The sequence below is a fragment of the Sciurus vulgaris genome (assembly GCF_902686455.1).
Source record: "Sciurus vulgaris genome assembly, chromosome: 5".
Taxonomy (NCBI): Eukaryota; Metazoa; Chordata; class Mammalia; order Rodentia; family Sciuridae; genus Sciurus; species Sciurus vulgaris.
The window spans coordinates 29,961,745-29,988,678 of NC_136465.1; the positions used below are offsets into that span (position 1 = coordinate 29,961,745).

The 26,934-nt window shown below is 31.1% G+C and overlaps 1 protein-coding gene across 6 annotated transcripts in view; it reads left to right on the forward strand.

Annotated features, from left to right (window-relative positions):
* The window catches only part of WDR17 (WD repeat domain 17), a 95,644-nt gene that overhangs the window by 30,498 nt on the left and 38,212 nt on the right, over nucleotides 1–26,934 (forward strand). For all 6 annotated transcript variants that reach the window (XR_013763960.1, XR_013763961.1, XM_079141032.1 and 3 more), the window contains 7 exons: nucleotides 5,494–5,622; nucleotides 9,775–9,958; nucleotides 12,456–12,686; nucleotides 17,420–17,671; nucleotides 19,642–19,764; nucleotides 22,165–22,349; nucleotides 25,964–26,132. Coding sequence is in view for 4 of the 6 variants with exons in the window: in XM_079141029.1 (XP_078997155.1) it covers nucleotides 5,494–5,622; nucleotides 9,775–9,958; nucleotides 12,456–12,686; nucleotides 17,420–17,671; nucleotides 19,642–19,764; nucleotides 22,165–22,349; nucleotides 25,964–26,132 (1,273 nt within the window). In the remaining 2 variants the exon portion in view is untranslated. The remainder of the gene's footprint in view (nucleotides 1–5,493; nucleotides 5,623–9,774; nucleotides 9,959–12,455; nucleotides 12,687–17,419; nucleotides 17,672–19,641; nucleotides 19,765–22,164; nucleotides 22,350–25,963; nucleotides 26,133–26,934) is intronic.

The following is a 26,934-nucleotide window of genomic DNA, read 5'->3' on the forward strand; positions in this document are numbered from 1 at the left end:
TTTTGTGGTACTGGGGATTGAACCCAGGGTCTCACACCTGTTAGCAAAGTGCTCTATCACTGAGCTTCAACCCCATTCACTCCTGTACAGTGAAAATCATCTGTAGATTATTTATACAACCTAAAATGATGTAAATACTTTATAAATAGTTATTTTACCATAATGTTTAGGACATAATGACAAGAAAGTCTTTAATGTTTAATAAAAGCAAACTTTTTAAAGAAAATGTTTTAAATATTCAATATGTGATTGAATTTATAGATTTGAGATCCATGGATACAGAGGGACAGCTGTACTTCAAATGTAAATGGATTTAAACTTTCTAAGCAAAGACAGATTTTCAGAATGGATTAAAATGATTAAATTATATGCTGTCTACAATTAATCTATTTAATTTGGTGCGGGGAGTACCAGGGATTGAACTCAGTGAAACATACATCCCCAGCCCTATTTTGTATTTTATTTAGAGACAGGGTGTCACTGAGTTGCTTAGTGCCTCACTTTTGCTGAGGATGGCTTTGAACTCATGATCCTCCTGCCTTAGCCTCCAGAGCTGCTGGGATTACAGGTGTGTGCCACCATGCACGGCTACAATTAATCCACTTTAAATCTGAAGATACAAAATAAAGTAAAAAGATAGAAAAAGATTTTCCATAAAAAATAACAAAAGAAAGTAGGATAGCTGTATTAATACCAGATAAAATTGACTGTAGGTCAAAAAAGGCTAGAAGAGACAAAGAAGAACATTATAAATAAACTGAATATATAAGAAAGACATAACAATTATATAACATTTATATACCTAATAAAAGACCATCAAAATATTAAACAATAACTGACTGAAATGAAGGAAGAAATAGTTCTATAATAAGAGTTGGAGAATTCATTACCCCAAACACAATCAATCGAGACTATACCATAAAGAAATTGAAAATTTGAATAGTCCTATAATTAGTAAGGAGACTGAATTAAATAATAAAAATTCTACCAACTAAGAAAAGTCATGGACCTGAGGGTGAATTCCCCTAAATGTTTATGAAGAACACTGATCCTTCTCAAATTTTTCCTAAAAAAAGAAAAAATAAAAGTAATTGAAGAGGAAGGAATACTTCTTTATTTATCAGGCTAGCATCATCTTGATTCCAAAGCCAGATACAAGAAAAGTACAACTAATGTCCCTATGAACATTGCTACAAATATCCTCATCAAGTATTAGTACATTTTTTGACTACAAAAGTTACTATGGTGCTGTAATAATCAAAGTGTCATGCTGGCATAAAGATAGGTATATATACCCCTTTAAAATACAGTAGACTTTTCATATATATATATATATATTAAAGTAGACTTTATATATAATAAAGTAGACTTTTCATATATATTATATATATATCCTTGCATCATATGGTCACCAATTATTTAACACAGGTGCTCTGACCATTCATTCAATGGGGTAAAGGACAGTCTTTTCAACAAATGAGCAGTAAAGGAATGTACAAAAATTAAAATGGCTCAAAACCTGAATGTAAGACCCCAAACTATAAATCTCTTAGAAGAAATCATAGGGTAAAAGCTTTACAACATTGGATTTGACAATAATTTCTTGGATATGATACCAAAAGTATAGATATTCAAAGAAATAATAAGTTGGGTTTTTATAAATATTAAAAAGTTGTTCTTCAAGAAAAACTACCAACAGATCAAAAAGGCAATCCGCAAATGAGAAAGTAAGTTTGATAAGGGGCTAATATCCCAAATACATAGAGCACTTCCAAAGCTCAACAGTGAAAAACACAAGACTAACTGGATTAAAAAATTGGCAAAGTACTTGAATAGACATTTTTCCAAAGGAATAGATATGCAAATGGCCAATAAGCATATGAAAAGGTGGTCAATGTCACTAATCATTAGGTAAATGTGAATCAAAGTAACAGATACCACCTCATATCCATTAGAGTGGTTACTATTAAATGACAGGAAATATCAAGAGTTTATAAGAATATAAAGCAATCAGAACACTTCTGGTGAGAATGTAAAATGGAGGAGCCGATGTGGAAAACAATGTGAAAATGCATCAAAATATTAAAAATAGTTACCATATAATACAGATACTCTACTTTGGGGCATATACCCCAACAAATTAAAAGCAGGATCTTAAAGATTCTCTTTCTCTCTTTCTCTCTCTCTCTCTCTCTCCCCACACCATATTCATAGTAACATATTTGCAATAGCTGACATGTGGAAGCAATTCAGCCATCCATTGGCAGATGAATGGATAAGCAAAATATCATATATACACACATTGCAATATTATTCAGCCTTTAAAAACGGGCATTCAAAAAAAGCTATAAAATAAAATAAATGGAAATTCTGAGATACAATATGGATTTGGCAACAATCTAAGGATATATATTAAGGATAATAAATCACTAACAAAAAGAGGAATATTTATTATTTCACTTATATAAGTTACTTAAAGTAGTCAAAACCATAGGGATAGCTGTAGAATAGTGGTTGTAAAGGGCTGAAGAAGGGGAGAAAAAGGGATAATTGTTTATGGCTATTGAGTTTCAGTTTTACAAAATGAAAAGATTTCTGGAGATGAATGGCAATGATGATTGCATAATAAGAAAATATTTAATATTACTGGGATGTACACTTAAAATCAGTAAGAGTAAATTTTAAGTTATATTTATTTTACCATGCTAAAAAAGATTAAAGATTGAAAAAAAAAAAAAAGAAATGTTATTAAACCATGAAAAAACAAAGGAAACTTAAATGTATGTTGGTAACTGAAAGAAGCTAATTTGAAAAGGCTAGGTACTGTATCATTCCAACTGTATGACATGCTAGAAAAGCAAAACTATGGAGGAAGTAAAAAGATTAGTTGTTTCCAGATTGGGAGGGACAGGAATGAATAGGCAAAGCTCAGAAGACATTTTAGGGCAGTGAAATCACTCTATACAGTCCACTACAGTGTTATTGTACATTTTTCAGAACCAATAGTAGAGTACCAAGAGAGAACCCTAATGAAGACTATGGACTTTGATAATGATATTTTGGCATAGCTTCATCAGTTGTAACAAAAGTACCATCTGGTACTGGATGTTGATAGTTGGGGAGCTTGTGTTATAAGGTAGAGGAAGGCTACAAAGGGTATTTGGGAATGATTTGTACTTAACTGCACAATTTTGCTATGAACCTAAAACTATTTTAAAATTAGTTTATTAACTTTTAAAAATGTACAAATTTAGCAGAAAGTTAAAATTTTTAAATGATTCCATTTTACATTTGTGTTTAAAGAGCTCTATACTTCCTTTACAAAATAAACTCAATATTTTATTAAACAAATCAGCAGGTTTTTTTACTTATATAGAAATGCTATAAATAGCAATCACAAATCTCTAGCATATTCTACAAAAGCCTATTTCACATTGAGACTGAAATGACATATTTTCAGTGAAGAATAATATTATTGTAAAATTACCACTTAGAAAAAAAAAAACACTATATATCTTTTTTTTATTTATCCTGAATGCTAGCCCCTGAAGTAATGTAGTCTCATTAGAGGAGGAAGAAAGGATTTTTCTGTAGAAGCTTTGGGATATTTGTAAGCACCCAAAGACTGATAGTACTATTTCTTTATCATGACAATTTTTCACTTCATATAGTTGACTGAGTTCTGGTAAACTTTTCACTAGTTCTATCCAGATAAGGGGTTTTGTGGGACAAGAACAAAGAATTGGAGAAGAAAGAGAAGAAAGTAGATGTTTTCCAGTTGCAAAAGCCTGAAAGTAAAGATAAAAGGAAGAAAGTAGTGTTATAAATTAATATGTTAATTGTACATTGTAGAAGACATAACTGATTGACTTGCTAATGTCTGAACGTGAAGGAGGAAGAGGGTTGGGAATGTACTCAGTGGTAGAGTGCTTTCCTGGCATGCGTGAAACTCTGGGTTCTGTCCTCAGCAACACAGGTACACACACACATAAACACAGTGAATAAGATATTAGGGACATCATAAAGCAGATAATAAAGAGACACCAAGTTATTCTTTCCATAACTGTATGAGGTATCATTGATTTGGGATAGCTTGCTTTAAACTTCTGGGTAGCAGAGTAGAAAGAGAAGACCATGGCTATTATTAAGTTGTAGGGTTCCAGGGAATACACTGAATAAGCACCTAGACACTTGTACTGTACATCTTATGTGCATATATTTTGTATGTGTAATAATTTTACATATTGTGATTTTGATATTAACATTATGCTCTTTATATAAAGCTTTTGAGCATCATAAACTAAATATTGATTAGATATTGGCTATTAAACATATAATGGTGGTCTGAATTTTAATTTCAAAAGGTTTTTTTTTCATCAGTAATTTATTTGTGAATGTCATTCATTAGATAACTATATAGGGTAGTACTCTGCCTAGGTAAGTTTTTAGCCTTAGAATGATTTTCCAGTTTGATGAATTATCAATATGATCCTAAACTTGCAATCAGTCTCATTTCTATAAGTATAAAACACCCATGATGCTTCTTCTCTCCCATATGTTAGAAGAATTTTGAGTTTATACTTAGATTAATAGAATTTTTTGAACTGAGAGAACTCTTGTAGAAAATGCAGTTCAAAAGTATATTTTATATCAAGAGATACCTAAGGTTAAATGGCTGACTCCAACTTGTATTCTGTGGTTGGTGCAAAGCCTTGTATTCTGTGCTTGGTGCAAAGCTGGGTCTCATTTCTTATTTATTTAGGCTTGACCCTGGGCTGCTTCTACCATGCTTCATAGTCTGCATTTCTGGGGTTGGTTACTTAAACATCTTCTGTCTTCTGACATAATCATTTTTTATCAAAATATATACTAATTTCCAATTTTTTTCTGTCCCCTCTGGTAATAGTGAACAATGTTGTTAATCCAGTTTCCCTATAACTGTCTTACATACTTAAAATAGTTTTTGTGCGTATAAAGAGTTAATGTAAAAACCATGGAATTCTATGACAGAGGTCACAATCCCATCAACATTGGCCCATAGTGTTTTAAATTTGAATTTCTGCCTTGAATGAACTGCAAGTTTTTAAAAATTGATACATATCACAGAAAAATATGGATATTTCAGTTTATCTCAGAAGTTCTGTTTGTCTGGCAGCATGGGATGGCCATCTCCAATGGAATTAAAATTGTTTAGATGGGATGTGTGCCTTATCTTTCACTATAGTTCCCATAACTCCTTATAGGCTTCCCAGCCTTTGGCAAAGTATCATATGTCATTCATCATTTTGTGATCTCTTGCTCCTGTAAAGTACTTGCCTTGAGGTCTGTGTGCATTTGGGAATTTCACCTCCTTTTCTCTGAAAATGTAAGGTGAGATCAGTAGTAGTAACATTTTTTCAGGGCACAAAGGTGTGGATTGGGGAAGACATGAAAATGATGAAGTTTGTCCAATAATGAGAATTACTGACATTTTCTTCACATTTGTTTTCCAAGGCAAGCATGTCCCAGGTAAGGCAAGTGGGATTGCTGGCTGCTGGATGTCAGCCATGGAACAAAGATGTATGTGCTGCCAGTGGAGACAGGTTTGCATATTGTGCTACTCTGGCTATCTATATTTATCAGGTAAAATAATACTAATTCTTTTCAATTTTTAATTGTAACAGTTAAAATTATTACTTATTTTAAGTCCTGGGCACAAGAAAAGTATAATGCTGTAATTTAATTGCTGTTTCTATTTTCTCTTTTTTGTTCTGTATTGGGCTTTAAAATGTTTAGAAAAAGTTTATATCATATTATTAGTAAATTTGAAATGAGAAAATTCTATTCATTGAAGGATGTGGATAGTCCATTAAAATTAGTGCAGATATATTTTGAAATATTCTTGAGAGAAAAATCTTCATAACTACCTTTTTTTTCTAACTACAGTCATCACTCATCAGTTTCCAATTTACAGTGCCAGTGTCTTCATAAATTTCTCTAGATAGAGGAGCCATTAACCTCTTAAATCCAAGTTCAGCTTTTTTCCTTAAACCCACAGTCAGATTCTCAGTCAAGGGGCTTACTTTTCATATTTCAGAAATATGAGTCATCTTTGACTCGCTTCTACTCACATCCTTTGCCCTCAGTAACCAAGACTGATTGTGGTATATTGCATTTTTCAGTATCTTCTTTATTTCCTTCTTACCTGAACTATATAATATTCTCTTAATAGTCTCTCTTCCTTTAATTTGTTTTTCCTATAATTTATGTAAATCTCAATTTTAAAATCTTTAATTGCTACTCATACCATAATAGTACATCCAAACTTCATATTATGACTTTTTTTTTTTTCCCCCTGGTATCAGGAATTGAACCCAGGGATGCTTAACCACCAAGTCACATTCCCAGCCCTTTTTCATATTTTATTTAGAGACAGGGTCTTGATGAGTTGCTTTTGAACTGTCATCCTCCTGCCTCAGCCTCCCTTTACTGGGATCACATGACTTTTAAGAACTCGTGATCATCCTACCTCCTTTTTCTTTCACTCTGTGTTACAGACATACCAAACCAATTGCATTTTATAAAACATCTCAAACTCATGTTTCCTTTGTTTTCATTAATTTTTCAGTTTGCCTACATTGCCTGTGTGGGGAACATTTTCTCATCTTTCAAATCTCACCTGAAATGTACATTCTTTTTCTTATGCTGGCTTTCCCCCTTCCTTACTAGTGAGAGATTTCATAAAATGGACTCTTTCTATTTTTCCATTTATTAGAAATGAGGCTTTCTTACCTTTGCATTCTTAAATTTGTGTGCACTCTCCAGCACTTTGTACACAATTCATTAAATGTCTTGGATGCATGAGTTTGCTTTCTTTTAATCTTCGAACATCAACTATTTCAGTTGAGTAAAAAATAATGCTTTATGCTGAAGAATTCTTTTTATTACTACATTAGTTTATTACTAATCATGCTATAGTTTATGGAATATTTAAGAAATGGTAGCATTAATCCATAAAAATAATTTATTTTCCACAGTAGAGAATAAGATTGTGTGTACTCCATTTATCAAGACTGGAAATGTGTAGCAATGAAGATGTGATTTTAATATCACTCACAATCTTTCACTTCCCAGCCTGTCCCTACATGAGGCAGCAGAAAGCTCTCTTTTTTTCTTCCCAGCTATGTTCTTTATACCCTGCATGTCTCCCATGCGTCTCACTCCCAAATTCCTTCTATAAAATTTCTTGCTTAGTCTCCACTCCCTGTCTTCTTGTCTTTTATTTCCTTCTAAAGAAAAGAAATATGTCAAGCAAAGCAAACTGTTCCTCCCACAGGTTAAGGATGGTAAGAAACTGAGCAGATGTTGGTAAGGCTTAATTTTTTTCAAGTTTTTGTGTCTGAAATTTTATGATAGCATTTTATGACAAATATTTATGCAGTTAAGTCAAAATTATGAACATGTAAGACTTATGAAATGAACTCAAAATTATGGTCATTTGCAAATTAAATAAATTTAGGTGATGGTTCTTTACAGTATATACTATAGCAATGTGTTTCAAAATATGCCGATAAAAAGTTGCATCACTAAATGGTGACATTGACATTAAATTGATAGTAATATATAAATTCATATTTTATATTATACATTATACATAATTCATATTTACTTTCATATGTGACATAGAATTTATATAATCATGTATATAAATGTATATATTAATACATTTATATTGTTTTATATGTGATCATCTAAATTAAAGTGATTTGAAAATTCTGCTACATAGATAGAAGTTGTTATAATTATTTTCAGGATAAATGTTTATTAAGTAATTTGCAAACATAGACTGTATAGTCAAAGTCCAAAAATATGTAAAATTCTAGATAATGACGATGATGTATTATCAGATTTTTGTGAACTATAAAATAATATTTGTAAATGGCTTTTAAATTGTTATTTAAAATGCATCATTATATTGTATTAAAGCACTCTAACAGTAATTTATGCTCCATCTCAATATAATAGTACCGTCTTACAACACTGAATTGTAAATATAATAGGAATTCATGAATAATTTAATCCCTACAAATAGTTCAATATTCTCTAGTGTGCTTACAGATACTATTAGATAATTTGTATGATAAAGTCAAAGAAGCTCATTGATAAATGTCTTAATTTTTTAATATTTATTGTATTTATAGAATCTTTGATTAAATTTCTAATATGTATATACCAGAGTTTTCTGTTACATCTTATATATTCACAATATCTACCATAGCTAACTTAAATTTCTGAATAATTTAAAACTTAAAAACCTATTTATTTATAAATATAAAAAGATACAATTATGTATTTAAATAGTTTCCTTCAAATTATTCTTGCTGTAGTGCTAATCAGATGAAAAAAATCAGTGGTACTGGGTTATCTTTAATAACGCTTCATCAAAGTTGTCTAAGAATAGTTGAAACTATAAAAAGAATTTATAGGAGTCAGAGCCTTAGGAAATAATTAGGACATTAGTAAAAACTTTACATACACATAGATGTTTACTACACCATTATTGTATAGCAAAAAGCAGAAGTTACTGAAGTGCAAAACCAGGTTTGATCTTCGGTATCAACTTACCCTCTTCTATTGACCAAGCATTACATGACACTAGAAATGCAACTGTGCACAAACCAGGCAAAATGTTGTGGGACAGAGAACCGGAGAGGTCATAAAGTCAGTAAACAAATAATTAAGTAAATGTTTCAGGAAGAAATGTGTTCCATGAAGACTACAAAACAGACAATAAGATAATGGGATAGGTTTTGAGTAGAGTTATTAATTTAGATGGCATGGTCTGAAAACATCTCTCTAAAGTGGTACTTTTGAAATCAGACCTGAACAGGTGAATGAATAACCATAGCAAATCAATGGGGAGAGTATTAAAGGCCAAGGGAACAGAGAGTATCAGGCTGTAAAATGGAAATGATTTTACTAGGTGGAATTTTATATCAGATTAGTTTGGCAAGATAGCAGAGGTTTGATGATGCAGAGTACTGAAGGTTCTGTCAGCAGTTAGGATTTTACTGCAAGTATATGGTTAAAGAAATGTTGGGGTAACATTTAATATAATGATTTTTTATAATTTTCAGTAACCCTGAAGAGTTCACTACAACATGACATAATCAGTACAATTCAAAACATGGTAACAATGTTGGAGAAAGTACTTAATCCACTAATTAACTCAGGCATAATTACAAATGAAACAGGAAAATATAGGCTATTCATTTTATTCACTTACATATAAAAATACAACCTAATTTAAAAAAATGACATAAAAAGGGTCAATGATACATTTCTCTGGAAGAGTTAGACATCTTAATAATATAAGAATAAGTATTTGGTTTATTTAAAATTCTAATTTTTTGTACACCATAATTTTATTTTTAAATGTAAATAAAAGTACAAATGGCAGAAAGAAATTCCAAAACCAAAGGTTTTTAAATTAGCTATGGAAAATGTAAGAAAGTTCTGAATTATTATGCATATTTGTGAAACATTTATTTTTATTAATTTTAATTGATGTTTTATTTCAGTTCTCTTATTTGTTCCCATATGGCTTTTTTCTGCTGATCAAATATACTTAAATACACTTGAACATAGACCAAGGATTGAAATTTGTTCATATCTTTATTACTCAGTGAACTAATTTTCATGTATGTGGCTTTTATTTATATGACATGATTATTAATGGATAGCGTATTATTTAAAAGGAGCACTAAAATGTTTTGTTTATTTATTTTGTTTTAGTTGGATCACCGTTATAATGAATTCAAACTTCGTGCAATTATGTCTGAACATAAAAAAACAATTACAGCAATCTCTTGGTGTCCACATAATCCTGATCTGTTTGCAAGTGGCAGTACTGATAATTTAGTGATCATTTGGAATGTTGCAGAACAAAAAGTCATTGCTAAACTTGACAATACAAAAGGTACATTTGTCACTGAGATTTATTTTATTGGTTAAAATTTTGTATTTCAACAACCACAATTAGTTTTATTATTTTAGGTTTTACAGTTGTGTTGTAAAAGTTCTTAATAGTAACGGACATAAGGACACAAGGAATATATTTCACATCATGACTCATGTATGTGTACAAAACTGAAACAAAATTTCATGAAGTAATTGTACTTTGAAAACAAGATCAACTAAAAACATAGTACCAAATAATTTCATTAATTTTTAAGTATAATATAAACTTTTCAAAATTAATAAAAAAATCATTTTAAAAGATAGATTTAATAAGACAAGTAAAAAACCTTGCCTATTCATTAGTGTTTTCTACTCCTTATTGTATTCTACTCTAAGATACAAGGACAATATTCTGCATGTATTTAATGTGTTGTTCAGCTGTTTTCATGCCTTTATGTGTAGTTTGGTCAAGGTAGAAAATGCCAGTTCACACAAATAGGTCTTTGTGAATTTGGATAATGTCATACTTTTTCTACTTAGCATTGGGAACTCTTATTCAATTTTAACTCATAATGATGATAATTGTCATAATAATAAATGTCATAATAATGTACTCTGAGCACCAAGTATATAACCCAGTTGATTATGGTTTTGTAAAATATGGTAGGGTAAGTTTTCTATATTCAGTTTTCTATATTTAGAAAACTTCAATATTGTATTTGGAAAAATATGAACATTTTTAGTCATTTTCATTTTAAATATCCCCTTTTGAATGTCTTAAGATGCCAATATTTTTTAGAATCCAGGTTAAGCAAAGTAACAATTTACATTAAGTAAACTTTTTAACCTCTATGTATAATACTAAACTTTGATCTTTCCTCAGTAGTTTTCACTTTATTTTTCTTTTTCCTAATAAACAGTAGTTTTAAAGAAAAATGAGTATTAGTTTGTCCAATTGTAAAATGTTAAAATGGTCATCACGTTTTAAAATGTCACACTGAGTGCCAAAGGAAAATAATACTTTTTACCTATCTCAGAATATGATTGGGATAATTAAATGAGTTGATATTTGCAAAGCTCTTGAAAGTATTTGTACATAGTAAACCACTACATAAGTATTTTCTGTTATTATTATTATTATTACATGACATTGTTTGTGGTTTCTTCACTTCCCTTGCTGTTTTTGATATACGTTTAGAGAGCCAGCCTTCTATTGTCCTTCTTTAATTATGCTATAGTGATTTGGTCCAAAGTAACTTGCCCCTTGTTGGGGAAATTCTGCTTCTGTTAATACATCCAAAAGCCACATCAGCTTTTTTATTGGCCTTGACCATGTACTCATTCTTTCATTCATTTAGCAAATATTTATGGTGTTCTCAATATGTGTCAGGCCCTGAACCAGGCTTTAGGCTTCTACTTTTTTCCTCTTGGAGTACACAGACTGTTGACACAAACTGAATTACTATAAACCAACAACTTTCAATACTGTGTCTTTATTCATATCATGTTCTCTTCCTAAGAAATATTGCTCACTCTGATATATTTAAACTTGAGCTCTATTTGAAGGAATAATTCAAATCCAGATTCTTTTAATGACAGTAGTCCAGTGATTCTCAAGTTTTCTGCATATCAAAATCACTTGGAGCAGCTTGATAAAAATAGATTCCTAGGTCCTAACTCTACATGACCTGATATATTGTATTCAATTTTATGATTCTAATATAGTCAATCTATCTGTGTTGGGAGATTACATAATTTCTCCATTGAGTCATACATTTCCCAAATACCTATGTTATATACAGTTCATTTGATCACAACAATAGCAAGAACATTGACAATTAATTTTTGTATTTCATCTTATGATTTATACAGTAATTTTACATACATTATTATATTTTCTTAACATTCATGTGAAATAGGTAGCCAGCTATTTTTATTATTATTTCCATTTAATAGATAAGGCAACAGAGGTTTAGAGAAAGTAATTTCTTTAACTCATTGGAGGCAAAACTAGAATTTGAATCTAAATTCCTGAAAGACATAGATTGTAGTATTGTTTGTTGTTATTAAATCTTTATAGTAGCATTCATTTCTTCATGCATTTATCTCATTCTCCTCAATTTATATTTTCAGAACCCTCATTTTATTTCTTACTACACTGTATATCTAGAATGTTTAGAGGTCTCCTATACAAATAATAAGTATTTGTTTCTTTAATATATAGTTTACTAAATTAAAAAACCCTAAAAACTTCTTTGGCTCCATGAAACATTCGACCATTTTATTAGTATTTGAACCTAAGTAGGTATTTTTCCTTTCATTCTGAAAGTTCCTACATAAATTCTCTGTTGTCTGTGGGATTATGTTATAAATTCTCTTCTGAAGTAAGTAAAATATTTTCAAAATAATGAACATATTTTTGTTTTAGTTTTAAAAATGTACAGTACAAAGAATATTTAATGGTACAATTTTGTGCTCCATCTTTCTATTAAGTATCTGTGTTTAATTTATTCCAGGAATACCTGCCTCTCTTAGCTGGTGCTGGAATGCAGATGATGCTGTGGCATTTGTCTCCCACAGAGGCCCACTGTTCATTTGGACCATATCAGGACCAGATAGTGGAGTGACTGTACACAAGGAAGCCCATAGCTTCTCGTCTGATATTTGTATTTTCAGATGGCATACCCAAAAAAAGGGGAAAGTTGTGTTTGGTCATATTGATGGAAGTCTATCAGTTTTCCAGCCAGGTAAGAATTTAATTAGTCTTGCTTTTTAAATTATATATTTTATAGCAGATGTGCTTTCTTATTTACATACATGTTTTAGTTTGCTTCCCATTATTCAAACAAGTATCTGAGACAAATGAACTTAAAAAGAAGGAAGGTTTATTTTGGCTCATAATTTGGGAGGTTTTAGTTTATGACCAAATGGCTCCACTGCTTGGTGACATAGTATATCGTAGTGGGAGCATCTGAAACAAAAAGAGGGAGGGGTGGCATCCCACAATTACCTTTAGGAGTATGCCCTCAGTGACTTTTTAACTTCCCACAGTGCCCCTGGTTCTAAAGGTTCCATTACCTCCTCATAGTGCCAGGGGCTGGGGACCAAACCTTTAACACGTGGGGAACTTTGGGGAACATTCCAGATCCAAACTGTAGCAATATATAGAGTCAACAGTATCAAAATTTTAATTTTAAAATAATAGTTGTGAAAATATTATCTAGAATTGGGCTGACTTCATATATTCATTGAAGTAAATTTTATTTGTAGGCATTGTAATTTCACTCAGTTGTACAGATCTTGCTTTGAATTTACCCAAATCAGTTAAACCCCCCTTAATTGTAATGTTTAAGTCAAGTTTTTTTTTGCACATTGACTAAGAAACTGACCTAAATGAACAAGGACATGTTGCTGGAAGATATGATGACTTAGTAAAGCCCTCTAAAATATTTTCTCACCTGCTGATAAAGATGATATTTTGATGCCATGGTTCCTTAAAAATGTCTTTAATGTGACTATTGGATGTCTAGAAAGATAGATAAAAGAGCTTTTTTAGGAAGGGATAATTACTTCTGTAAAACATTACATTTCAAATTAACTGAAATTAATAGAAGAAAAATAAATTAAAATTGAACGGAAGAAATTGTGAAATTTTAAATAAATATTTTTTTTTAGTAAATAATCTTTCTTAATTTGAGAAAGTGGGACTGGGGATGTAGCTCAGTTGGTAGAGTGCTTGCCTTGCATGCACAAGGCCTGGGGTTCAATCCCCAGCACTACAAAAAAAAGGGGGGGGGGGGTTATATAAAATATTGATACACTGAGCTCATTATATCTTAAATACATTTTAAATGGAATCTAAAATAGATACAAATACTCTTCTTTACCACTTTCCCCCTCTGTTCTTTGTATATGTCTTCTGTTTCTCTAGTTTAAACTAATGAGCATGGGACCATTTCATCCAAAGTGAAGATTAAGTTAAGGAGAGATCAATGGCTGTTGCTTCGTTTAAAATTTTGTCTCAAATACCTGCACTTGACAGGTTCTACCACCGTACTTCTCTATTATGTCCTCTACATTGGGAGCAGATTCTATCGAAGAGTTGGTCATTAAGGTTCACAGTTAAATTAAGCAACAAAACTCACATGCTTTCTCTGTTTTGATGATGTGAAGATCAAGTTTCTCTCCTGTACTCTTTTTCATCTCTGGGAGTTTCAGGAGATAATATATGAACAATAATAGTAGCTGTGTGATTTCTCTTCTGACCGCTCTGCTCTGTACATTATTTAACCAGATTTTATTAGGGATATTGCCCAGCTTAGCCTCTGGTTGTCTTTAACCCAGAGATTTCATCAGTATGGTGACTGATTTCTTTCTTCTCAAGGCATCTCAGTGCTGCCTCAGGATCTGAAGAGATTTATGAGGAGTATGTTTTTATTTTAATCTAAAATGCATTCTCTCTTTTTTTATATTTTGTGATTTGTCATTATGCGTATCTCCTTTTTCATTGACTAGGACTTTATTTTTTTCTTGCTGCTTTGTTATTATTATTATTATTATTATTAGATATATTTGAAGGTATGAAATCATAGATATTGAGACATTATTTTTCATATCAGAGACATAAAGTATTGAGACATTGTAGGCTTATTTTCACATAAAATGAAAGAAGAATAAAGATATCCCTTGCTTTTCTCTGCCCTAGGTTTATACAGGATAGAAAGTACAATATTTGAGCAGTCTGAGCTATGTGGCTTCTTGAAGAGGCTACTGTTTTCCAATTTGTACATCTGTACCTAAGTCATCAGGGTTGTTTTTCTTGATCTACCCATATGTTAGTGCACTAGGGCTGATATAAAAAAAAGAACCCAAATTGGATGGCTTAGAACAAGAGAAACTTCATGTCTCACATGTCTTCATTCCTGAAGTATGAAAATGAGGTGTGATAGGGCCATCCTTTCCCTGATGATAAAAAGGAGGATCTGTTCTAGGCCTCTCTCAGCCTAACTTCTGGAAGTTCCTTGACTATTTGGCAGCCTGACTCCCATATTCACATGGAATCCTCCACCATTTGCTAACGTGTATTTGTGTCTAGATTTTCTTTTTTGTACAAGAATGCAATCACCCTAAGGATCTCATCTTAACTTCAAAACCTATTTTCAGATAATATGACATTTATAGGTACTGGAGGTTAGGATTTCAACAACCTCATTTGAGAGGAAGGAGTAACAATTTGAACCATAAAAATCAACACAAACCTCTTAATTTCATTTATTCAGTAGGATTTATTTAGCAATGAAAATACATAAAATATTACAAAAGATACAATTCTTCTAGGTATTTTTCTGTTGTATAGACATGAATTAACAGATCCTGAGGAAGCTCTGCCTTTTGATTTGTCATTGAATTCTGGATTGTAAACTTCGGAACTGTTAGCATTAGCAGTTGTTAGATTTTGTTAGGCTTCTTACTCTTATGAGGCACGATCAACCATACCTTCTTAATGACTTTTTGGCATCACAGATGATTCTATCCCTATTTTATGATACAGGATTTCTATCCTCTGGGTTATTTTAGGAAGCTATGACGATCTCAAGCTCTCTGTTGTCTGAAATTTCTTTCTATTAGAAAAATAAATAGATATTCATGGAATACTGCTCACTATAGAATACACTTATCTATCATTTTAAATATGTCACTTCTAAAGTGTGTTTTGTATGTTTGTATATTTATGTCTGTGTACTGGGGGTTAAGAGGGCTTGTTAGGAAATCCAGCTGGACTCTTAAGCCTCTGCTCCCTTTTCATCTAGAAAGCACCATTTTATTCTGATTTATATATTGTATTTTCTTTGTGTGTGTGTGTGTGCATTTATTTCTTCCTTTAATAAAATGCTTAATACATTCTGTGTAAGCTTCATGTGTCACCCTTTGGATACCTTGAATAGCAGACCTGTCCCCCTTTTATACTGCAAAAGTGATTTTCAACCTGAGAATTTGCAAATATCCAGATACATTTATGGTGGTCACACACGGCAAGAGAAACATATTGCCATCTATATATTATATTTTCATGTAAAAGTTCTCTAAAGAATATTATTGCAGGGCAGAAAAAGTTACAGACTGCTATAATAATTCAAATTTTGTTCTTAGACCAGGTTCATCAAAGAACTTTCTTTTTTAACATTCACTACAGTGTCTAATTGAATCAATGTTGGTCATTCATTTGCTATTTCATGAATATGCATTAATAAGATTTACATTTTTAAACTTTAGAAATGTTGTTGATGACATTATCCCTGTGTGACACTGTATCTACCTTTTTAAAGCACATAGAAGGTATTTATTTCTGATCCCAATTCTAGGAAAAACTTGTGCTTCTCAAGATATTTTTTGTTTATTCTTTTAATTTTGTTTTTATCCTATAAACATTGTGAATTGTGCAACCTTTTCATAATAATTTCCTCTTTGCTTTAGCCACCTAATCTCAAAATCAAAATTTTGACAGCTATGTGACTGTTATTCTTATCTTTCAATCCCAATTTTTCCTTGCTTTCATTTTAATTTTTTATGTAGAAATTGCCAAATTTATCTTCTTGATTTATTTATGTCATATGTTTCTGTCCTTATCTAACAACACAGGTTACCTTTTTTTGCATATTAAAATAGAGAAATAACATGATAACATATATAAATAAAAATATTACCTGCTGTTCCCATGACTGCAAAATTTTATACATTTATTTTTCTGTTTTATAATAAAATACCAGCCTACCAGATAGAAAGTAAAATAGGGAATATAATTCACTATGATTTTGACTATAAGCATAGGACTTTGAAGCAACATAATTTAGAAATTATAGGGTTAAGCAGCAAATTCGCCCATTTTGTCATGCGGTCATTTGATTGTTTTATATACTAGAATATTGTTAATAAATCGTAAATATTAACTGACACAAGAAAACATCTCAAATTTACTTAAGAAAGGGAAAAGTTTTGATCAATAAGTCTTCTTAAATCATTCTCTCCCTTGTAGTGATTAACTATATTAATATGCATCACTATTATAGCAATTATTATTATCATCATGCTCTCATTCTCAAGGTCTGTGCTTTTAGTCACTTTTCGATATTCATTTCTATAAGGACTTCCTTATTCCTTTCAGTTTTAATTAGGTGAAATTTGTTGTTGAAAAGATCAAGTACATTATTATCTGTATCTTTTTCTTACAGCTTTTCAGTAAGAAATAAAAACATTTAAGGCACTGGAGATTGCCAAGCCAAAGCAGTTCAGTCTGACTTTTTACCATGAGGACAAACTAATTCCCCTGCATTTATATATGAATTATACCTCCTGCATAAAAATGCCAGATTTGCATTCTCAGGACTTCCAGAGACTGGTGGTACACAAGGAGAAAATCAACATGACTTAAATTATTGACCTTCTGACTCTTTGAGAAATGATTTTCTTTATATTTTAATAGGTAATAAAAATCAGAAACATGTTCTGAGACCTGAATCTCTTGAAGGAACAGATGAAGAGGATCCAATTACAGCCCTGGAATGGGACCCACTCTCTACTGATTATCTTCTTGTGGCTAATTTGCATTATGGAATTCGCCTAGTTGATTCTGAATCACTTTATTGCATAACAACATTTAATTTTCCAAGTGTAGCAGCTTCTGTGCAGTGCTTAGCCTGGGTTCCCAGTGCTCCTGGCATGTTTGTAACTGGAGGTATACCTATCCCTACTCCTCAAAATTTTATATATGTGTACATTCTTTAATTAAATAAGAGAAATTATAGGCTTTTATTAATTTGTATAAGATGTTAATATCTCAGACATTTTCATTAATTATAGTAAATGCTGAATTTACTTTTAATTTGTATGGTTATATCGTTAACATAATTGCAAATAAAAATGAAATTAAAACCCAGCATTCCAGGTTTATGGAAATACTGTGTGATATATTAAGTATGAGCACACATGTATGTATGTGTTTATGTAAGTACCGAAGACAAAGTTTAACTTCAGGTATAGCAGGATTACCAGAAAAAAAATTTGCCTAGATAGGAGTCACAATAGCCTCACTAATAATTTTGTTAGCCCCTGACCAGATATGCTTAGGCACACCCAAATATTTTCAACCCAAGTTGAAAATGAAAGTAGGAATAATTGCCATGGGTTGGAATTATGCTCCCTCGTGGTTTTCTTATCATGAGAAAAGTAGCAAAGACAAGTAATGATGAAAATGGAATGATGGGAAATTTAGGAATGGTAATTAGAAATTAAGTGACTGTACTTTTACTACTTAATTTAGGTTCAGAGAAAGAGGCCTCTGCTAGTTTCAACTACTATGTAAATGCTTCTTGTATTTGCTCAGTACATAAAATAATAAATATTTTTATCACCTTAACATTTTTTAAGAAATTCTTTACTTCTTTAGTACTTAATTTCCACATGGGAGTAGAGAGAGGTAGATGTATGAATATATATGGATATATATGTATAGACACACATTGAAACACACACACACACACACACACATATATATATATATATATACACTTTCATTTCACAGGAGTTAATGAATTAAAAAGCATGAAAGTTTTAAAATATGCCTATTGTTATTTATGAAATATATTTCACATGTCATAACATTTACCAGTTTTAAAGGATACAATTCAGTAGTTTCTACTGAATTCACAAAGTTGTATAATCATCACCACTATTCAATTCCAGAACATTTCATGACTCCCAGCAAACCCTGTTCCCCTTAATAGCCATGTGCTATTACTCCACAACTGCCCTTGGCATACCCATGGGCAGATATAAACTGATCATCCACTTTCTATCTCTGTGGATGCTTACTCTGGACATTTAATATAAATGAAATCATTCAATAAGTGGCCTTTTGTCATGTTTCTTTTACTCAACATAAATATTTCAAGTTTTATGCATTTTGTGGCATGTATCTGTACTTCATTCCTTTTTATGGTTCAATAATATTCCATTATGTAGATTTGCCAGATTTTATCATTCATATACACTTACAGTATTTCTACTTTTATGCTATTATGGAAAATGTTGTCATAAACATTTATATACAAGTTTTTGTGTAGACATATGCTTATAATTCTATTGAGTATATGTCTATGAGTGGCATTGCTGGATCATATGGTAATGCTGTTTGAAAGTTTGAGGAAATGTCAGAGTTCTCCAAAGTATCTATTAAGGTAGGATTTTTAGAAGAGTTTCTGTTGGTCTTCCGATATATTTGAAAATCTTTATTGAGATGAATATGGACAATGGAGTAGTTTACAAACATTTCCAAACAGGAAGGGTTGTTTGTCGGTTACAAGTAAATAGTTTTCTGTAGCTGACAGTTTCCTAGAATAACTGTATTCCAGTGGAATGGTTTTGTAACAAAACTGTTATAATGCTCTTGATGAGGGGAAGCTGCAAAGGTAGGCAGTTTCTAACCCTACGAAAGGGTTTGTAGCAGAGGAAAAACAATCACAAAATTTAAAAATTGAATAACATTTCTTTGATTATAATACCATACCACATTATTGACATGCTTTGGCATGTCAATAATTAGTACTAAAATTTTGCAAATGAAAGTTTTTGTTTTTATTTTTACATCTGGACATTTTTAGTTTTAAACAAAATTTGTTAACGCTTGGTTTTTTATCATGTGACTAGATTCTCAAGTGGGTGTTTTACGCATTTGGAATGTTTCAAGAACAACACCTATTGATAATTTTAAATTAAAGAAAACAGGATTTCACTGCTTACATGTGCTTAATTCTCCTCCAAGAAAAAAGTGTAAGTAAAAATACTATCAAAATGTTAATATTTTAAAATATATTTTCTGTTCAAGTGACAAGTAGTGATATAAATGTATCAGATAATAAATGCAACTGAGAAACAATTTCTTAGAAATATTCTCTACAGATATATCTATATATTCTCTACAGATATATACATATGTGTGTGTGTATATATATATATATATATTTATGCAGCAAAGAAACTAAAGGACTACCAAATCCACAAAATAACTAATATAACTAAGTTGACAATATTTAGAGGCAGAGTGCTCTTAATTGTATTCATATAATCTTAAATTATTTCTGTGAGGAGGATGAAATAATGATATTGGTGAAAAAAGAAATATCAAGAGTGATGAAATGAAACAAAATTGGTTTGACTAGGAGAATTTGTTTCAAACATGGCTCATTTACAATCTGTATAGTTTATAACAAAGTTAAAATAACCTATATGTTCAAATTATAGAATCTAGAAAATATATTGCATGTTTGAATACCATTTTTCACTGGATTAGTATTTAAAATTCTGGGCATTCTGTATACTCCATTTATTTTTGCGTATTTTTTCTGATTTTCATTCATTGCTTCTATAATTAAGAAAAATAATAAAGCACAGTCACATTATAAATGAAAAGATAGGGAACTTGGAGGAAGTTCAGAATTGGAATTTTTATAAAGGTAAGAGAAAATAAATTGACTTCCTGTTAAGTCTAACATGATTAAACTGTGCAAATGGTACTGTTTCCATTTTGCATGGATCATAAAAAACGTGGAGGGAGGAATTTAGTGATTGGAAAATCTAGAGTTATTGATTCCTCCTTACTCAAGCCTTTTTATCTTTATAATATACTAAATAATTAGCAGTGACTAATATTATTTTGGTATCTAATTTAGTTGACAGTGATAAATAATGGGAAATCTCTCTATTTGAATCCTTGGACTTTCCTCAAATTTCAGCTTTTTCATGGAGTCCTAATATTTCTAGCCTGGAGATTTGAGGGTCTAGAAATATCAGGACTGATGTGGTAACATACCAAAAGCTGGCATAACATTTATATTTCATACATTTTTATGTCAGGTCTAGTTACTTTGCTCAGTGGATGTGAATTTCTATACATGGAATAATTGAGACAGCTCAGATCTTTTTCACTGATATATTTTTTTTCATATTCAAAGAGAAGTTTGTATCCCTCAGAGAAAAATCAGAGTATAAAATGAAGCCAATGTTGTTATTTTTGTGTAATTCCTTTTGGATGACCTATTGTTAGACAGTTATGAAAATGAAATTTTAAAATGCAGACACACTCACTGAATTCTAAAAATAATGAATTATAAATTGATGCATAAAGGTTGTCAAGACCACTCATAATATCAACTAATAAAAATATCAGAAAAATAGTCATGGATCATATTAACTTTTAACCAAACTCTCAGAAATATTTTATCAAAACTATTGCTACCAAATGTCTCTTCTATTATTCATTGATCATTCTAGTTTGGACTTCCTGTCACTCTCAGGTTCAGAGAAATGAGGATTACCTATAATGAATATGATAAGAAAAACTTTGTTGAACTTTAATCAAGAAAGAAAGTACTGGAAAATATTTGTCCATATTTCAATATGTAATTAATTATGTATTGGTCTGATAACTTACATTGGCATCATTATTTTGAATTATGTTTGTAAGAAAATATTCACGCTCTTAAGGAAAATCTACAAAGATAAAATATGGGATAAAATACAAAAAATAACTGAACAAGGAGGTATTTATATAATTGAAAATAAAAGAAACAAAAGTCTGAAAAATAATAAAAAATCTGAGGAAGAAGAAATAATTGAGATGCAAATGTATGTCAGACTCTGTTGTAATTCTTATTTTGAGTGCTGAATTGAAGTGAATTATAAATAATCTTAAAAATACTTGTTTTTATTGACTTGGAAATTAGCGGCAATGAATTATTAACTTTAGGAGGAAAAAAATTACATACATGTAGACGTGTGGAAAGGGGAATACTTACTAAAATGCTATGTCAGTGTTTTAAAGGGAGATAATATTCAAAAATAATCATGCTGTGCATTAATTTATGGGAAGATAAGAAACCAGATATTCACAACAGATTGTGATTCCTTGCACATTAACTTTCATCCATTTTGGTCCATCTGCTCTTCTATATACCTTTTCAAAGTAAAATCCAGTTCTGTGCTTATATTTCCACATTTTCTGGCAATGCTGTCAAAGTGCTCTTGTAGCAGAAATTGTAATCATTGATATAGACTCTGGATTTTAAGACAAAACAAAGCAATGAAACATTTTTATAAATTAAGACCTGTGGTTTCGTTATACTGGGAAGCTATTGACATAAATGCTTTTTTTTTATTCTGCTTCGTTTTTAGTTTCAATCCAGTCTTCAAACAAAAATCATTATACATCCTCAACAAGTGAAGCAGTTCCACCTCCCAGTTTGACACAGAATCAAGCATTTTCTCTTCCTCCTGGTCACGCAGTGTGCTGTTTCTTGGATGGTGGAGTTGGTCTTTATGATATGGGAGCCAAGAAGTGGGATTTTCTTAGGGACTTGGTATGTCTGTGGTCATTCCTTCTATTACACGAAACACTTACTTTGCATACATCTATCATGTGTACTTTTGCCTGTGTGTTAGTGTTTTTAAAAATTATTTTTGTAAGTAATGATTTTTTAAGGCTTTTTCTTAGTTGGTTGAAACATTTAAAAATGCATAGAAAAATGGCAGAACTATTAAAATTATTTAAATGTTAATAAACTTAAAAATATTAATGTCTGCTTATCATGTGTTTTATGTAATGGAAAAATACAGAGGCAGGAGCTTGGAATGTAGCTCAGTGGTAGAGTGTTTGCTTAGCATAAGTGAGTCTCTAGGTTCCAGTTCCAGAACAACAAGAAAAAATAAATAAATAAAGGACATAGCAGTATATTGTTGGAAGCAAAATGAGAAATAGAATATTCTTTCAGAAGGAAAGACAAATCAATCCCTTTCAGTTATTCCAAACTTTATTTTCATTTCCTCTGTGAACTGAGTTGAATTAGGCATTTTCTAAAACTTATCTCTGTGAATCAGAATAATAGTTAATTCTGTGAATTCTGTTTTTATTATCATTTAAGCCCTGATATAAGATACAATACAGTCTCTGTGTTTTCACCCTTTCACCTCATTAGTGGTGTATCCCCACTACCCAGTATAGTGCCTAGCACATAGTAAGACTTTATTAAAAGTTTTATTGACTAAATGAATGAAAACATGCACTAATGTAGTTTATGTTATAATTCCTTTGTTAAGAGTCATTCTCCTTCATCTCCCTTCATTATAAAAATACTCCTGTCTTTCCACAGGTTTAAATTAGATTAATCTAGACACTTAACAAACTTTGTTGCTAATAACCTTCCTGTGATTTCACATAGGAACGAACTCTAGACTTAAAATTGAGCTTTGAAAAAAAAGTCAATAAGAAATAAGATTGGATCATTTTAAGACTGCTCATTTAATTTTGTTCTCAAATTTAAAAATTGAACTATAGCAAATATTTCTGAAGCAATATGTAGCTTAACTATTTTAAAATATTTCTTTTTAGAGTTTATTTGAAAATGATTTAATTTTATTTCCTCTTAAATTTTTTTTCATGTAAACTCTTTCCTAATGTGGTAAACTTCTTCTGTACTTTAAATTACCATTTATTTTCAAACAAATTTATGACAGAGAAAAGAGAAAAATATAATACATTTAAATCTATAAAATGTTTTAGTAGAAGAGGAATCATGCCATTTGAATTTAATAGATTTTCTATTAAGCATATAGATTCATGTTTAAATATTTTATTTGAAAACCTATTTTAAATTTGAAAATCTAATAAATACTAAAATTTTGTATTTTTACAAATTATTTCAGTGGTTTTTCTCCTTTTAAAAATATCTGACAGTCAAAAGAGGCTGTCATTTTCCCCCTCGTACATTCTTTTAATACTGCTACAAATTTGAAATTACTGGAAATAGTACCAGAAGAAACATTTCCTCTGAAGATCCCAGTTTACATAATCCTATTATACATTCTAAAAGACAGATTCCCATAATACCATTTATCTGTTTAAAACGAAGAAAAAAAGCTGTTTTCCTCTTCATTCCTCCTTTCCTCTTGGTAAGAAGAAAACACAGAAGAAATATTACAATTTAATCCCTTCTAGGTGAATTTCTAGAATTCCAAAAGTAGTATTTGAATGTGTAGCAATATAATAACATTTAAAAGTGCACATGCACCAGGCATGGTGAAACATGCCTGCAATCCCAGAGGCTGGGGAGTCTGAGGCAGGAGGATCCAGAATTCGAAGCCAGCCTCAGCAAAAGTGAGACACTAAGCAACTCAGTAAGACCCTGTCTCTAAATAAAATACAAAATAGGGCTGGGGATGTGGCTCAGTGGTTGAGTGGCACTGAGTTCAGTGCCCCAGTACCAAAAAAAAAAAAAAAAATACAAAGTGCACATGCAGATAACTACTATTACTGCTATTCTTATCATGAGAAATGACCAGCTAGAACAACTCCAGCCAGGTGAACCAGTGGGTTTTCTAGCCTTTGGGATTTTTCTTGCCAACACCTTCACCTAAATGGGAGATCTTATAGTACTTCTGCAATTTCCTAAGGTTGTGATTTCTGGTGTTAACAGAAATACATGGAGGAGAAAGGACTTCCTTCTCTACCTTTCCAACCTTGTTGAAGAATAGAAAGCCTTGTCCTTGTGTTTTAACGCCCTGCCTAGATCCCAACATATTGTAGTATCTGCTGCTTGAAGCAGGAATTTCAATTCCCATTCCCTAATTGGAAGAAGACAGAATCTAATTCTGGCCATTTAAGTTGGGTTTTAAAAGATGTCTGATAGGCACATAGTGATTAATTGTCACTTTCCAGGTATATGTTTACATGTATCTGTTATATATACCACTTTACACTCATGTGGGTGTTTGGAATTTTAATCACCTTGTAACAGTAACAATTATTCCAAGTCCCAAAGAGTAGACTTTCTAGAGATTTTTGGGAAAAGTTCCATTAAAAATTGGGGCCATGTCTGATTCTATTTCTGACAAAATTCAAAGGTGCTTTTGGAGTACGTCATTGGTATAAAAAAGGAATATTTTCACTAATGGACTTATAGCTTAAACATCATTGTTGTCTTCTGTACTACTGCAAGAATGATGTATAATAACTATTAAGAGTTCATTGCATTAGGCCAGGTGCAATGGCATTCACCTGTAATCCCAGGGACTTGCAAGGCTGAGGCAGAAGAATGGCAAGTTTGAGGCCAGCCTCAGTAATTCAGCAAGGTCCTAAGCAACTTAGTAAGACCCTGTGTCAAAACAAAAAAATAAAAAGGGCTGGGGACGTGACTTAGTGGTTAAGCACTCTTGGGTTAAATCTCTAGTTCAGGGGAAAAAAAGTTAATTGCTTTATAAATGTTTAGCTTAGTATTCTGTATATTAAAAAATCAGAAGAATGTTTTGTATTGAGTTAAATTGAAGAATGAAAACTTTGAACGTCTTTGAATTTAGTTGCTGAATTGAAGAACTGCAGTTGAGTAAAATCCAGGTCTGTATAAAAGATGGGTTGAACATCCCTAATTGCAAAATCTGAAATCTGAAACTATATGAATGTTAATAAAATAATGCCACAAGTGGAAAATCCCACAGCTGACAAGTCATTTGTGATTTGTAAGGTCACAGTAAAAAGTCATGTGCTAGAAACATTCTATAGAATTATCTTCAGCCTAAGCATATAAAGTGTTTATGAAACATAAATGAATTTTATACTTAGACTTGAGTTGTATCTGGAGTTATCTCTATATATATGTGGAAATATTTCAAAATCTGAAAAAATCTGAAATCCATACTTCTGGTCCAAGCATTTTTATTAAGGGAGTTGCAACCTGGAAAACAACATAAAAAAGAACATTAAACCATAGCAGTGATTCCACATTTTTATATTTTTTGCTTGTCTATATATGTTTACATTTATACATATATATATAAATATATATATTTATATTATATAATAATATATTAATATTTGGAAAACCATATTATATGTCATATACTTTGATTATACATTATGGATTCTTCATTAATTATGTAGATTTTCCTCAGTAATTGTGACTTTTTTATACTGCATTCCTAGGGACATGTGGAAACTATCTTTGACTGCAAATTTAAACCTGATGATCCGAATCTTTTAGCAACAGCTTCATTTGATGGCACTATAAAAGTTTGGGATATAAACACATTAACAGCAATGTATACATCCCCTGGTAATGAAGGGGTTATTTATTCCCTTTCATGGGCTCCAGGTAAGAAACATTTTATTAAAATCAGAAATGCAATTATGTGACTTTCCTAAATTTTTTTTCACTTGAATTATCTTCTTCCTCTAGATGTCATTTTGTTCCAAAATGATCATAGAGGCAAATTAGTATCAACATTTGGTTACTTTAGTTCATGTGAGGTTTTAAAATGACTACCTTCGGAGACATTTTGATTCCTGAGCCCTTTAAAATGATATAGTCATACAGAAAAGCCACAGTAAATACGAATGAGCTTGACTTTTGTGATATTTGTATGGCTATGTTTTTAAAGGTATGATGTTTTACATGAAAAAAATATTTCCTGAAATTTTCATGTGAACCAAATTTGTGAAAATAAAAACAAAAATTTATTTTTTTTTTGGTACTGGGAATTGAACCCAGGAGTACTTAACCTTTGAGCCACTTCCCTTTTTATTTCTTTTGAGATGGGGTCTCACTAAGTTGCTTAGGGTCTTGCTAAGTTGCTGAGGTTGTCCTTGAATTTGTAGTCCTCAGCCTCCTGGCTGTTGTGATTACAGGTATGCACCAACATTCCCGGGTCAAAAATTTATTTTCTAAAAATTATAAAAGACTGCTGCCTCTGTTATATCTGTTTTATAAGTATGAATGATTATATATCAAGTAACTATTTAATTGTGACAATTTAATTCTATATAAATTCTACTTTTGTAATATTGAAGAATTTTTATGTCATAATGTGATTCTTTAATATCAGAAAGATGCTATTTTAGACCTTCTTATTTATTATTTAGTTATTGAAGATTGAACTCAGGGGTGCTTTTCTACT